The sequence below is a fragment of the Tachypleus tridentatus genome, chromosome 10 (genome assembly GCF_004210375.1).
Source record: "Tachypleus tridentatus isolate NWPU-2018 chromosome 10, ASM421037v1, whole genome shotgun sequence".
Classification (NCBI taxonomy): Eukaryota; Metazoa; Arthropoda; class Merostomata; order Xiphosura; family Limulidae; genus Tachypleus; species Tachypleus tridentatus.
In genome coordinates, this window is record NC_134834.1 from 105,828,159 (window position 1) to 105,845,098 (window position 16,940).

General features: G+C 33.9%; 1 protein-coding gene across 1 annotated transcript in view; it reads right to left on the reverse strand.

Annotated features, from left to right (window-relative positions):
- Window positions 1-3,270: 3,270 nt before the first annotated feature.
- LOC143230032 (putative ATP-dependent RNA helicase DHX34) overlaps window positions 3,271-16,940 on the reverse strand; it is a 95,965-nt gene continuing 82,295 nt past the window's right edge. Inside the window, exons 16-19 of the mRNA XM_076462979.1 lie at window positions 16,151-16,315; window positions 13,871-13,988; window positions 12,833-12,960; window positions 3,271-5,695 (exon numbers count right to left, since the gene is read on the reverse strand). Coding sequence (XP_076319094.1) covers window positions 5,547-5,695; window positions 12,833-12,960; window positions 13,871-13,988; window positions 16,151-16,315 — 560 coding nt within the window. The 3' untranslated portion in view covers window positions 3,271-5,546. The remainder of the gene's footprint in view (window positions 5,696-12,832; window positions 12,961-13,870; window positions 13,989-16,150; window positions 16,316-16,940) is intronic.

Here is a 16,940-nt window from a genome sequence, read left to right on the forward strand (position 1 = left end):
GTAGTTTCACTCCTGGTGTCAAAAAATAAGTTTACCATTTCCATGATTGAGATGTGAGCAGACTGGCTTTCTTTGTTATATACAAAAGGCCAGGTCCACTCTCTCCCCAACAGGTACTGATGTAGGTTTTTCTAGTTTTTCTGGATTATAGACATTTTGTCAGATTTTAAGATCTTATTTAATCATTTTCCAGCTTAGAGGAATTCTATGTTTTTGTTTCAACTTCAACTTCTAGTTTTAGCTTTCAAGAATCTCACATTAAACCTGTAGGAATAGTTCTGACGTTCTATACCTACTTCCACACACAGACACACTTTAAATACTTGTGTTTTATTTCACTATATCTTTGTTTGTTTGGTTAAAGATTGTGATTGGTCTATTTGTGCATACATTATCTTTTATTGTGTTGACTCAGTGAAACAAATCTATAGTCCATGATATCATACTTATCAGATTTCCTCTTTATTTAGGCCCTACCAATTTACTCTGGAGAAAATAGGTTATTCAGAAATACACATTTGCAATTTAGACATTATAAAACGTTTTGTTTGACATACAAGTAGTATTCCTGATATATTTTTGGTAGCCATAGATTAAGCCAAGTTGAAAGTTAGGTTATTGAATGGAAGACATTCCTGTCAGTAAGTTATAACAGACAACATATGAGACATCACATACTCTTTTGACTACTTTTGATTTCAGTGACATTTATCAGTTCTCAATTTGTGTTGCTTTGCCAACTTAGATACTCTTCACCACAGTAAACTTACGTTTTGTCACTTCATGATAAATACGCCTGTAAAACATTCATAACCATTTGTCTGAATGTTTATCATACATAAAAACAAGACAATGATTTAGCATGCAGTGTAATTTAAAATCTAAATACTTCAATGAAGCAGCTGACCACCAAAAAACACCAGACCTCAAATCACTTGAGTACCTAATGCTATTCTACACCTTTAACAAACACTATGATCAACACAGATTATATGTACTAGGTTATATTTTCTTGTTAGAGCCATATAAGAGGATGTTACTGTTTCTTCCAAAAGACAAATCTTGGGTTTAGTTTTCTCTCACTTCATTGTTCAAGCAATGACTTGAGACAAACAGTTTCGTTAAAAAATGTGCAGTTTAGGTGTGGTACTAATCTATCTATTACAACAGTTGTGTTCATAAATGTTTTTTACATCAGAAAGTTTAAACCAACAGAGGATCACTAAACACCCACCCCAGAAAGTTTAAAACAACAGAGAGGATCACTAAACACCCACCCCAGAAAGTTTAAAACAACAGAGAGGATCACTAAACACCCACCCTAGGAAGTTTAAAATAGAGAGGAACAATAAACACCCACAAAGTTTAAAACAAAAGGATCATTAAACACCCACCCACAAAGTTTAAAACAACAGAGAGGGTCATTAAATACCAAGGAAGTGTAAAACAACAAAGTGGATCACTAAACACCCATTCAGGAAGTTTAACACAACAGAGAGGATCATTAAACACCCATTCAGGAAGTTTAAAACAACAGAGAGGATCATTAAACACCCACCCAGGAAGTTTAAAACAACAGAGAGGATCATTAAACACCCAGGAAGTTTAAACAAGAATGTCCAATAAGCTATGGTCATAGACATAACATGCTATGTTGTTTCTCAACAATACACATTTCAATTGTCAGGATAAATTAAAACATTCATCCTCTGCTCTTTCTGAAACCTTTGATTTCTAAAAAAACCAGATACAGATGTAACTGTTAGTGTAAATCTTACTAATAGGACTGAATGTTTTAAGGCAAGTATGGCAGGTTTTGCATGTTTAATTTCAAAATTAACTGACATACACTTCAGAGTGAAAACATCCTTCTAATCCCCCACTGGAACAGCAATAAGTTTATAGATTTATGACACTAAACTCAAGTTTCATTCCCTTCAGTGGACTTAGTAGATGGCCAGTTGTGACTTTGCTCTAAGAGGACACACGTACCTCCTTTTAATAACTATATACTAATAAAAGTCTTTATCAGCAACTTGTATTAATATTCTCTATACTGTATCTATAATATTCTCATAAGCAAAGATATTTCTCTTGGTCTCATACTATATAAAAGAATGACATATAATACCAGTTGATGTTAGAAAAACACTAAACATGGGAAAGGTCAGACCACCATTCATATAAATCTTTTATATAGCACTAATGTCTTTTTTTAAGTCGGCAAAGCACAATTAATATTAATTATATTTGTTATAAAAAAGTGTTCCAAAAATTACAAACATTTTCAGCAATAAATATGGGTGACAGAGTGTGGTTGAAATACTACTGTATGTACTTTTGTTCTTCATCAAAGTATGGGACTGAATAAGATTATAAAATTAAGAATATAATATGCTAAATATTAGTGTATAACAGTAATAATTACTACTAATAATAAACATACTTCATGAGGCCAGAAAATGTGTTCAAACCATAATAATTGTTATAAAGTCATAAATCTTAATTCTCAACTTCAGTTCTGCTGCAATGAAACTTAAAGTGAAGAAATGTTATCAAACTACTTCTATAGAGTTTAAATAAACAAGTATCACACAAGGTATCCCTGGACACAATGGGAAAAATACACAATTTATTCTGAAATTTATTTATTATATAAACTGAATGGCATTAACAGCCATTATCATATCAATTTTTGACATAATGTGCCATCAGCATATTTTCCTTCCTGAAATATGTACAACAGACATTAGAAATGAGTCTGTTTAAGAATATAATGCTTATTTTATCTGTGGATCAACAGTTTTGGCGCACCCTGTACATAAGATATCTTAATAATAATAATAACGAGAAATATTCTCAGTTATTCACTACATTTATTAAGCTTACTCCCAGACTTTTACCAACCCTGTATTTTCCTAAGTCATGGAATAAAATTCCACAAAGTTTATAAGCTCTCAATAAGAACCTTAACCAGCCTGTCCATGCTACAGGAGTACTGGGACCCTTCAGTATACTATGAACTAAACAAATCTTCAAGAACTGAAAGTCATGAGCTACTGGGTGAATTTATAAATTAGTGTGCTAATAGCAAAGTGAAATCACAATTATTCGAATTGCCAAACAGCAGTCAAAATATGAATACCTAACTTCCTTCATTCAAAAGTGATATAATCCAAAAACATTATGTGTTGTAACATCCATTGTAATAACACATTGTTATGAGAAATAATCAGCTTGTATAACATCCAAAACAACATATCATAAGTATCAACAAAAACAAAGCATTTGGTTTAATTAATCTCACTTTCAATGTGTACAGTATTCTGGGAGATAAAATGAACTGAATTAAATTTCTAAACACACATAAGTTAAAATAAATGTCAATGGACATTTTTACCTGGAAAATATCTATTAATTCTGGGCTAAGATAGGGATATTGTGTGCAACCCATCTTTTTTCATTCTTGCCTGACCTGACTTTCTTCTTTAATATCAGAATGTCAATGTTATTTTCATTCCTAGCAACTCAGTTAATTAAGAGTATGATGCTGATGATGTGATCATGGCAACTAGAACAGTCTAGATATTTTTGCCAAATACAGTGAAATTATCAGAGCAGAAAACAATTTGAAATAACATCCAAGCTTTTTGGACTGGAAAATGTAAGAACAGAGAAGGTAAGCCTATAGGTTTGAAGTGGACCATTAAAATACTAGATATCTGGCACAATGACTATCTGCACCAGCTGTCCCTAATTTAGCAGTGTAATACCAGAAGGAAGTCAGCTAGTCATCACCACCTACTGCCAACTCTTGGGCTATTCTTTTGTTAACAAAAGAGCAGAAAACAATTTGAAATAACATCCAAGCCTTTCAGACTGGAAAATGTAAGAACAGAAAAGGTAAGACCACAGATTTGAAGTGAACCATTAAAATACTAGATATCTGGCACAAGGGCTATCTGCACCAGCTGTCCCTAATTTAGCAGTGTAATACCAGAAGGAAGTCAGCTAGTCATCACCACCCACTGCCAACTTTTGGGCTATTCTTTTTTTTAACAAATAATGGGATTGACTATCACATTATAATGCTCTCATGGGTGAAAGAGCGAGCATGTTTGGTGTGACAGAGATTCGAACCCTCGACCCTCAGATTTCTAGTTTTGTGCCCTAACCACCTGGCCATCTAGCAGATTACAACTGTAAAATTTTAAAAATCTAAATAAAATAATCAAAACTTAGAAATAAAGAAAAAATATTTCTTAGCTAAAGCTTCAAAAATAAAACAGCACATGATAATCTAGCTCACATAAAAATTGTCTGCCTTTCTATAACCTAATGTATTATTTAAATAAAAAGGAAAGTATAATGGGTCCTCTACACTCAAACAGACCCAGCACTAGACAGAGGCAACAAAAACGGCTGTCTAGTTCTTCAGTTAAGCTAACGCCAGCCCTAATATCACATGCAGATGATGTATGAACTTAAATTACAACAAATTGCATCCACTTAATGTGTAATACTCTGATATCATAGTATTCTAGTTCACATTTTAGTTCATTTCTACTGAGATTTCATGATAAGTACTTTAAAACATACACAAATTACCATGAAAATAAGAATTTTAAACTTAGTATTTATGGTTTTACTTGACGATGATTACTCCCAAGCTAACAAACAGGGACAGAATGAAATTATCTAACGTTAAAACACAATAAATTTACAATGTCATGCAAATAACTGCATGATTAGAGCAGAAGTAACTACTCAGACATTGACACAAAAAACATTGTGGATGGGGTTAACTCCAACTATTTTGAAGCCCTAAGACATCGTCTTCCCAGGAAAGCAGCCCACAAAATTATCTGTCAAATGTAGATTAATCACTTTAATACACAACAAACAAACCACTATTCTTTCTGACCCTCAGATTGTGAGTTGAGCACCCTAACCAAACCTAACCATTCCAGGCCATCTGGCATGGACCACCAACCAATACAGATTACAAGTGGAAAATTTTAACAATCTATGTAAAATAATCAAAGCTTAGAAATAAAGAAAAAAATATTTCTTAACTATAGCTTCAAAAGTAAAACAGCACATGATAATCTAGTGCACATAAAAATTGTTTGCCTTTCCAGTGCTAAATATATTACTCAAATAAACATCCCAACCACCATTCTTTTGGTCTTTCTTTCTTTTAAAGTTATAACAGAGTAACTTCATTAAAATTGTATTAAATAATTTATATTAAATGATGACCACAGTACTACAGAAGAGCCTAGTTCTCCTTGTCACTAATGTTAAAATATCTCAAGAGTGGCTTGTGAGTGACTAAACATACAAAATGACTGTTTTCAATATTATAGACATTTCTATAAAGAATGAAATTTCTAGCCATAGTTGCTTGCAATACTTTATGTAAAATAAGATGATACAAAGAAACTAGCCAAATGCTTTTCACAGTGCACTTAGTCAATAAGTATTTCACAACTAGACTGAAAACACCAACCATACTCTTAAACATAAGCTCACAACTCAAGAGTTCACACTTTTTCTTGTTGCACATGGGATTTTTTATGACGCAGCATCTCTGTAGAGGTTAAGAACAATTCCTCTTGGCATTCAGGGCAGAAAAAAGCTTTCTTCAAAGAATTCATAGATTGTTCTTTCTGTGTTTCCTCTTCATCGTTTTCTATAGAGTAAAATATTACTAACTATAAAATCTGTTTATTACAATTCCTTAAATTAAAACTTTTAAAGAAATGATGAAATACAAAACTAATTGAATTTTGCTGGAACCATTAAGAACATCAAATTAGTATTTAGCAATAATTATTTTAAACAAGAAGTAGTCCTTAACAGTAGCATCACTTGAAATTCTTATAGGCAGAATTAGGGTAAATTAATCTATGAGACATTTGTTTCCCTTTTTATTAGCTATACTTGTGTGCACCAGCAATACCAAGTATGGGGTGTGTACATACCTCATTCGATTATATTACTCACAAGGATCTCTACGAGCCTCTCCTCAAACTGAAATTATTTTAGGCACAATTAGAATAAATCAATTTATGAAACCTTGGGCATGATTAAATGCATCAATCAATCTCCAGAGTTCAAAATTATAATTTCATCTCAGATCAGTCAAGAGATGAGATATGACCTAAAAGTCTATACTCAAAAAATAAAATAAAGAAAAAAACAATAACTTAGAACCATATTAAAAAAAACTTCATTTTCAAGGCAGTTCTTAATAAGAATTTCTCATTCATAAAACCAGTTTTTGTACCATGCAATTGTTCTCAGAGAAAATCTTGCCTTGAAAATTGTACAAGCTGTAAGAGCTGGGAATGTTCTTAAATACTGTATTTTTAATTGGTTCATTAGTGTTCTCAAACAAGAAGTATGTATGGAACCTGCTGCAACAGATAAGACAAACAATGCTGTATGTGTGACTCATGTTTTCTGAGAGCTGGTATTTTTCATTAATTAGCCTGTAGGTAGGTAGGTATTTCATGTTTGTAGGCACAAAGCTACTTGGCTATTTGTGCCAAACAAAATGTAGTATAATACAATGGTATATGGAAATTAAGGTAAAAATATGTAAAATTCAGACCCACTTTTCACTGATAGCATTAATCTTTATAATGAAAAATGTGACAATCAGAACACAACCCTGAGGGACTCCAAGTTCCTGTAGGAAAAAACTGGGAAAGTGTTGAGCCAACACAGACCTGAAATTGGCAGTTCATTAAAAATGCTGAATAAAAAGTGGAAAATTGCCATGGAATCCGTATGAGTGAAGATCTCGCAAGGTGCCATATTTCATAAACATTCTCTAAATAAAAAAAAATAGAAACAAGTTGTCTCTTCAAAAAGGTTTTTTTGATGTTTCAAGGCGAATTAAGTGGTCTATCATGGAACGTTGTCTTCGGAAACCACAATGAGTGGGTGAGAGAAGGTTGTTTGATTCAAGGAACCAAACAAGACGAGAATTAATCATCCTCTCTGAGGTCTTACTGAAACAACTTATCAAAGCAATGGGATGGTAATTTCAAGGAATCTTTTGATCCTTCCCACGGTTAAGAATAGGGAGTACAATAGATTGGTGCCAAGCATCAGGAAAGTCATTCTCCTGCCATATCTGGTTAAAGACAGCCAGAAGAATAGTAAGAGAGTTCTGGGAAAGGTTGTGCAGCATCTTATAATGTATATCATCAGGTCCAACTGATGTATTGCCAGACCAATGAAGAGCAAGTTTAAATTCCACCAGTGTAAGAGGGCGATTGTAGTTATAGGGATGATCAGTTGAAAAGGAAAGAAGCAGATGTTGAAATCACGTTTTAACAGCTAAGAAGGAAGGGGATGAGTTTGAAGAGCAAGATACATGAGAGAAACATTCATCAAAAGTATTGGCAATGCTCTGAGCATCAGCAACTTCATGGCCATTGAATATTAAGATAGAGAGTGGGGTAAAAATATATCATCCACTCACCTTTCTGATCTTGTCCTTTATGACTTTTGAACTGGTGGTTGAAGAAATGCTGGAGGTGTATTTAATCCAAGATTCCTTCTGGCTTTGACATCTAACTCGCCGAGCCTGTGCACGGGCTTGCTGAAATGCAATGCAATTTGAAAGCATGGGATATCTACAAAATTTATCCCAAGCATGTTTCTGAGCTTTTCATGTTATAGAACAAGCAGAATTACACCAAGGGCGAAGATGTGGTGGGAAAGACGTCGACGTTTTGGGGATGCACTGAGCAGCTGCTTGTACAGTATAGTTAGTCACTGCTGCTGCACAATCATCTATCAATGATTTACATAAGATGGCAGGATCAAGTTCCAAAAGAGAGCAGTGAAAGAGGGCCACATGGCCTGGTCCAGCTTCCACTGAGGCACACAGGTCAGGTGGCAATGACCATGACCAATCTCTCTTAATATGATAGGAAAACAATCACTATCCCTTGGATTGATGTCAACCTCCCAAGAAAAGAAAGTGAAAATCAAATGGGAGCAGATATGAAGATCTATAGGAGTAAATGACTGACTTGGTGCATGAAAATAAGTGTAAGAACCAGTGTTGAAGAGAGACAGGTTGTGATTCAGGAGCATATGCTCTATAGCATGACTCCTCACATCAGTACTACAGGGTGTTTGGAAAGTCACTGTGCAGTTTTGTAATCATATACATATAAGTGCACAGTGACTTTCTGAACACCCTGTAGACCCACCCCAGAGGAGATTATGCCCATTAAGATCCCCCAAAATTAAAAATGGGGTTGGCAGTTGCTCAATGAGGGCATCAAGGTTTGATGGATGATAATTTTTTCCAGGGGTACAGAGAGCAAACAGTGATGGTACAACCTAAGAAGATATGGATGGCTACAGCTTCCAAGAGCATATTCAATGACAAGGACCAGGTGGGCACATGTTGATCAACCAGCAGTGCTTCTCCCCCATGTTCTTGTCCTACACATGACCTGTCATTTCAGTATAAGAAGTATTGTCAAATTGTGACTGTATTAGTAGGTTTTAAAAATGTTTCCTGTAAAGAAAGACATTTGGGATGATAAAAGTCAATTAAATCCTTGATGTCGTTCCCATTTGATTGAAAACCTTGACAGTTCCATTTGATTAGCATGGTCATTTTTATTTACTTTGGAGGAGAATATGGCAAGGGGACCTTCTGCTTGCGACCACACTTTTTTTATTTACTGGATGTGGGTTGGTCATTCTCTCATGATCTTGCTCTGGATCGAGTAGACAGGTTGCTGTAGACATATGCTCCAGTGATTGAGGACATGAATGAATGGCTTGTTTAATTTTTAGGGTGTCAAGAGAGGAAGATCATGGAAACACCTGGGCTTGAACAAGGTGAAGTTGGGCAATGACTGGAAGATGTGGTAGGGACAGAGATAGAAGTAGATACTGATTTGTTAACTTTGTTGGCTTTGGAGGGTGTTAGATTAAGATGCTGTTAAGGATTCTGTAGGAGGCACAGAAAGGTCAGTCTGGACTCCTACTGTAGTAGTGGAATGGATTACAGCAGCATAAGTCCGAGATGAAATTGGGAATAGTAATTTCCGAGCCTCTGGGAAAGTAATATTGTGAACTGTCTTTAGACATTGTACTTCTTTCTCTTCTACTCATTTAAGGCAGGAAGTAAAATAGGAAGGATGTGGACCATTACAGTTAACACAATGCAGTTCTAGTTGGCATTCAAAAGCATCAGGGTTTTACCAGCACAACAGGCACATGTCAATGAACCATGGCAAGATGTTTTAGTGACCAAATCATTGACAATGAAAACATCTAACAGGGTAAGGAATATAAGGTCGTACATTACAATTCAGATATCCTGCCTTGATTGTGGTAGGAGGACACGATGTTATAAATGTTAATATCAGAACATCTGTTTTCTCCATAATCCCGTCTCTATGAGTAAAAATTTGGTACACGGCTTTAACACCTTGGCCGGTGAAACCTGTGAGGATCTCTGACTCTGGAATAGTCTTTAAATCCCTCTCAACTATAACTCCTCTGAAAGAATTCAAAGTATAATGAGGAGTAACATCAATGGGTATATCCCCAATGGCCTTTGATTTCAAGAGGAGTTTGGAATGTTATGATGAAACTGTTTCCACTAAAATATCCCCAGACCATAATTTTTTACTGACTTAGGAGAGTCAGCAAGCCCTTCTAAATAAGAAATGGAGACATCTGCCCTAAAGGTTTTCAGTTAAAGAATGTATAATTAAAATTCGTAGGACAGATTCAAGTTGTGATTTTGACCATACAGAGTCATCAATGCGCAGTCATTCGCCAGTTGTCGGATATTTCTCTATGCTGTCATGCTTGTTTATTTTTTCATTTGAGAGGGGGTCCACACTAAACAAAAGAATATTTTAGTGCTCACTGACCCCACCCACCATGGAGCCCAACAAGGGGACACACTACAATGTTATATCAGGTCACTGCAGCGACACTAGGGTTTCGTGAGCACTGTACCTGAACACCAGTATGAGACATAATGTTCACTACACCCACTGAGGACATCTTACGCTGGCACTCAGTTAACCCTGGCCCAAACAGACTAGCTGACTGATCTTGGGGGAGCCACCCAAAGACCATTCATCTATAGGTATTCAAGACCAAAGTGGTGTGTTGGAGGTGGACTCCTCAACCACCAGGATTCTCTACTCCCTTTCACGGGTCACCATGCACAGCAAACATGCAGTTGGATGTTTAAATCCCAGAAAAGGTAAACTGAAAGTACAGAACCTTCTCTCGGAGGTCCCCTTACCGCATACAGGATAATTAGACTGTGGCGCTAAAGAAATACTTACATGAAGTTATACTGTGCTGCTACTCAGTTTTCCAAAAAAAGATTCCAAAGATGTCCCAAAAACAAACAAACAATTTGTTGCCAATTACCTTATATGTAACTATGGTAAAGAGAAACTGACTGAAATTTGCTTTTGAGTCCAATGACATAACAATGCTGTCTGTGCTAAATAACATGAACATAAAACATGTTAAAATGCAGAAATATTTTTGCATGATGCAAAACTTCACAATTTCTGGAAAGAAAAAACATATTTTAATTTCTTTCTTTCTTCAGCAGTTTCTTTTAATATAACATAATGTTTTCAGGACAACGTGGGACTTATTGGTCCATCTCAGCTGTTCCACACTCTGAAGTAGCTTATGAAGCAAAGAAAAACACCTTAGGTCAACCCTTATCATTCACATACTTATCAAGCATTTTTTTTTACTCTTTTAAATTTACTGCCTCTACAACATCTGGAGGCAACCCATTTCTAGAACCCTGTTAGAAAAATAAAATGGTCTTAGCTGAAAATCACTCCTACCATGCCAAAATTTATGTGTGTCCTCTAGTCCTACTGTTCTCACCATTAAGTATCAAAAAAAGACGATGCATCAATACTGTCGAGTTTCATTTACTATCATAAACAGATCTCTCAGATCTCCCCTAACTCTTCTTTTTTCAAGAGAAAACAATTTGAGAGATGTCAGTCTCTCCTTTCATTCTGGGCACAATTGCAGTTGCCCTTCTCCAAACTCTTTCCAACAATTTGATGTCTTTCCTAAAATGGGGAGAGCCTATGACTCAACATCATATTCCAAATGTGACCTAAACAGTACCAGTTCAATGAAGTAATAACCTCTTTAGACTTGTGTTCAATATTTCTATAGGTACAACATAACATCCCATTTGCCTTACCACAAGCAATAGCACACTGCTCTGATGGCTTTAGAGACTGATTGCCTATTATACCAAGATCCCTTTCCTTCATTATACTGTTAACATTATTCCCATACAGATTACACTTATTATCCAAGCCAAATTATGATAACCCACATGCATTATCTTGCATTTATTACAATTAAAACACATTTGCCATTTTTTTGTGCAACACAATAAAATATCCAAATCCCTTTGTAAATCAGCAGCATCCTCTTCATGGCTAACAATGTCCAAAACCTTAATATCAATTGCAAATTTAAGTAATTTACTGCCCATATCTTCATCTATGTCATTGATGTAAATCAAAAACATCAAAAGTTCTGAGACTGAACCCTTAGGTACCCCACTTGTGACATTAATTCAGTTTGACTAAACATCATTTGTACCAACCCTCTGCTTCCTTCCATCCATCCACTGTTATATTCAATTTGATAATTTATCCCCCAAACGCCTACAGAAACAATTATTTTAAAAAGCCTTTTATATAGCACCTTGTCAAATGCTTTCTGTAAATCCAGATACACTAAAATTACACCCTTATTCTTACCAACATTAGCAGTAACCTTTTTAAAGAATGTCAAACCATTTGTGATACCATGTTGACTGTTCAATAAAATTCTAAACTTTCTTAAATGGTTTTGCAATGCATATTTCAATCGACTTTCCAAAACTTTTCCCACAACTAATATAAGAATAATGGGTGTATAGTTTATCCCCTCCCTTGAAAAGAGGAGTTACATCAGTTAACTCAGTAGTAAGTGGCTCACATATTCAATCCTTAACCTCATCAACCATATTGGTTGATCTTGTTCACAATTTTCCTCATCTGATCAATTTACAACAGATAACTCTTGTTGTATTCTTTACAAATTTTCAACACACAAGCTGTATAACTTATTACTTTATCATAACCTAAAGAGTTAGTTCACATTCATAATTTATTTTATTATGATAAAATATTAAATACATTTTTATTTCAAATTTTTAGGATTTATTAAATGTAAGTCTTTCTAGCAAACATAAATGAAATTACTTTTACGGTTGAATGCATTGTAATAAAATGAATTTCACTAAGCAAATCAGCGAGTCACATGACAACCACAGCCACTATAATTACAATGGTGAGGAATGCATCAGAACTATGTTTTGATATTGTCAAATATTTTGCAAATAGTATGATGCCACCAAAAATACACTGATTTTGGGAAGTATATCTAACAGTTCTTGTCAACATAAAATAGTAAAGCACCAAGTTCAGGTCATAAAGATGGATTCTAAAACTGGAGTTATTCCTCGTATTTAATGGTATTGGACAAAAATGAATATGGATCAACTTGAGAAAACCAGCCTTTCCAGAAAAATGCTTGCAACATGTCATCCCACAGCCATGACAAAACATTAATAACACCTAAAACAAGAATGAGTAATAAATATATTCATAAACCAGTGCTATAATACATAATTCCTTTAATATGAAACTAATACTCTTAAAGACACACAAAACATGTCCCAGTTTTTTAGATATACCCGAGGATATTCCATACAACAACAACTTACCATTAGCTTGGCACTGTTCCTGGTGTCTTACTTGGTCCAGTACTGACAATGTAAACACCTGATGACACTTAGGACACAACCAAGGTTTCTGAATGTACTGAAGTTTGGTTTGATCAACATCAAGTATGCTTCATTTGGAAAGATACAAACATACAACAAATTAAGATGATCTTATATGTTACAACTTAAATTACATAACCTTGAAACATGTCACTGTACACATAACCTTAACACATGCAACAAGACTATACATGCAATCTTAGAACATGTTGCAAAACGATACACACAATATTAAGATATAACACCATACATACAATAGTAGGACAAGCCACAACTTTAAGACATAAAATTATACACACAATCTCAGCACATTTCACAAGATCATATATACAAGTTTAGAACATGTCACATGGCAGTACACATAAATTTAGGACATGTCACAAGGTAACACACGTAATTTTAGGACATGTCACAAGGTAACACACGTAATTTTAGGACATGTCACAAGGTAACACACGTAATTTTAGGACATGTCACAAGGTAACACACGTAATTTTAGGACATGTCACAAGGTAACACACGTAATTTTAGGACGTCACAAGGTAACATGTAATTTTAGAACGTCACAAGGTAACACGCACAATTTTAGGACATCACAAGGTAACACAATTTTAGGACGTCACAAGGTAATTTACATAATTTTAGGACATGTCACAAGGTAATATATATAATTTTAGAACACATTACAAAACAACACACACAATATTAAAACACGTCACAAGACTGTAAATACAATATGAAGATATGTCTCAAGACAATACCTAAAATATCAGGACATACCAAAAGATCATACACATAACCATTAAATATGTTGCATAATTATTTGTACCATCATAAGACATAGTAAAATGCCACTTGTACAATCAGAATATAAAACACAAGTTTTTAATCGTCATTTTGCTCTAAACATGGTACTTAAGAATTTCTATAACAAACTGAATCACAGAATGGCTTTAACAGCCATATGTGGTAACTTACCAATTGTATGTGAGATATGGTTTCACTACAAGACCTCCTTTTTTTGGATGAGCCCTGTACTCACTATCTTCACCAAACACACCAGCCATGTGTGACGTCCTTTCTGAAGTCGAAAAGTCTAAAACAAAATTTCAATAAAACTGTAATGACTCCTTATTAAACAAACCATAAAACTGAAACCACATTCAATAAGTAATTTTCATAACAAAGTTCAAATGACACTTGCATCTAATAAAAATCTATCTAGTCAAAAATATGTGATACAATTTACTTAGATCTAAGTTACAAGGCCCATGTTAGAAAGTGATGCGAGAAAAGGAGTGATAAGGTTGTCTTTGTTTCAAAAACTAGAAAAAAATTCAACATAGTTAACAGGAAAACATACTGCTCACTCTACCATGATCAACCAAAACATGAATTTTTTACCACCTTTTATTGGTCTAGCAAGGTCCACGATAGAGAATTCCAACCTGAAGAACTTTAAAGTCATGTAATAAAAGAACATACTATATATACAAATAAAGCTTGTTGTAAGTAAATATAAATTAATTGCACTGATTTTTAAGAATCCTTTTCCTTTGTTTTAATGACTGTTAATTTCATTACTACTAAAAAATACTATTAAAGTTACTATGGGGAAAAGATATTTACTTTATATTTTGTTTAAACTACCCAATTTTCTACAAGTTATTTCAAAATAATGCATTTCATTATTCACTTACTTAGACAATTTTCAGAATAAATTAGTGACATTAATACTGTCTATATTTCAAACAACTTTATAAATATAAATTCATTGGGGTGAATAAAGGACAATACATACAACTTAGAGACCATGACAACAAGAATTCTTGTCTTGTTTTTTATTTGCCCATCTTAAGATCATGGATGTAGGGAAGTAGCTTCCCAAAGATAGCATACGTCAGTGAGAAGTGGCAACCACATGACAGCATGGGCTTCACATTTCATTCTCACCAAACTTTACAAGTTTGTATGTGGATGAAAAATTAATTATGTTGAACAGTTTGCTTGATTTAAAAGAATAACTTACCAGTATTAATTTTTATTTTACTTGAAAACCTGTACAAATATCGGTCACTGTGACAAATAAAAGACAATTGAAACATCATATATAATATGAACACACATATCAGGAGAATGCTACTTTTCTTCAAAGAACACAGATTTAATAAACATTATTTCCTCTATTAACTACGATTATGTTTAGAAAACTTATGCAAAATGTTAGTTTATGAGAAATATCTTCGATCTATTACAAGACCACATACAAAGCTGTGGGGCAGTTTATTTAACACACTTATTTGTGTCTAATGTAAGAATATTAGAATATCCAAAATGTTAAGATTTACCATAAAACTCATGCACAAATCAATAAAAAATGTACAATATGATCTGATAAGATTAAAAACAGGCTGCAGCACTGTCCATGCAAAAATGGTTTCAACAAAATGATATATAAAATATCTCTTAATTAGCTTATCAGAACTTTACTATACAGTGTTTCCTTTTATAAAAATGTCTATGTAATGATTGAGTCACCAGTGGTGGGAATGCCTGTAAATATTAAAGATTGAATTTCTCGTTATTTTGTATTATATGAAAACTGGAAAACTAAAACAATGGTGTTAACTAACTGCACTGAGATGATGTAGTTTTAAAAGTATCAGCTTTTATAGGTATTATTAATAACTAGTAGTAATTTAAAAAATTGTAATTCTACTGTAAATGATGTTATTGTTACACTTCAAATTAACATATAGCAATACATATAACTATTTAATCACAATCAAGTTTAATTTAGCCTATTTCTGTCTGTTAACATTCTATAACACTGTGCACCTGTGTTATTACATATGGATGATGCAAATGTCATCCCTACTATATTGTTATCATTGTTTTTGAAGGATTGATATCAGCCATCCCTACACTTTTGTTTTTAAGTATTTCTTTACTCATTTTATTACGCTACAATTCTCCACCAAAGAACCTATCATTAATTGAATGTTGTATATAACTCTGAAGACTACAAAACAGGCTATTGAAACTAACCTCCTGAACCATTTCATTAAAATACAGCTGTCCACCAAAGAGCCTATTATTAATTGAATATTGTATATAATTTTGGAGACAAAAATACAAGCTATTAGAACTAACCATCCAAACCATTTTACTAAACTACAGTTCTATACCAAAAAGCCTATCATTAATTGGATTTTGTATATAATTTTTAACACTACAAAACAGTCTATTAGAACTAACCTTCTGAACCAATATAAAGTTCTTTCAAGTCCGCTGCTAGAAGCCTGCGAACAGTATGCAAAACCTGAAGATGAAGATATCTGTCAAGCAACTTTGGTAAAGTTTGTTGTTTTATTCTCACTTCCCTACTGAGTTCATGATCACTGGCATGTACGGAAATAGTTTCTAAAAGTAAAAAAAAAAAATTCAACTGTCATAAAACACAGTGACAAAATTGAAACAAACTTAATTTGTTATTAGGCCATTTAAACAGGTAAACAAAATAAGTTTAATAATTTATTTCTAAATAATAATGATATATGTTACATATATTATCATACATTAAATATATATATTTAACGTATCATAACTGAGATATGACTGCATGTTACAAAACACTAGTCCACTAAAACACAGCCAAGACAAGGAAGACTAAATGCCAGTTTTATATTACTGGTGGTCTGGCATGGCCAGGTGGTTCGAGCATTCAATATGTGATCTGAAGATCGCAGGTTCGAATTACTATCACACTAAATACGCTTGCTTTTCAACTGTGGAGGCATTATAATGTGATGGTCAATCCCATTTTTTGATGGCAAAAGAGTAGCCCAAGAGTTGGCAGTGATGACTAGATGGCCTTTCTTTTAGTCTTAAACTGCTAAATTAGGAGTGGCTAGCACAGATACTTAAAAAAACAAACAAACAATATATTACTGGGTATGTAATATAAATGCACATGCACTGTGTCAGTGCAAGTTAGATAATGTCAGGTAGGCATAACTGGAAGGCCAATATAATAAAAAGTATATAT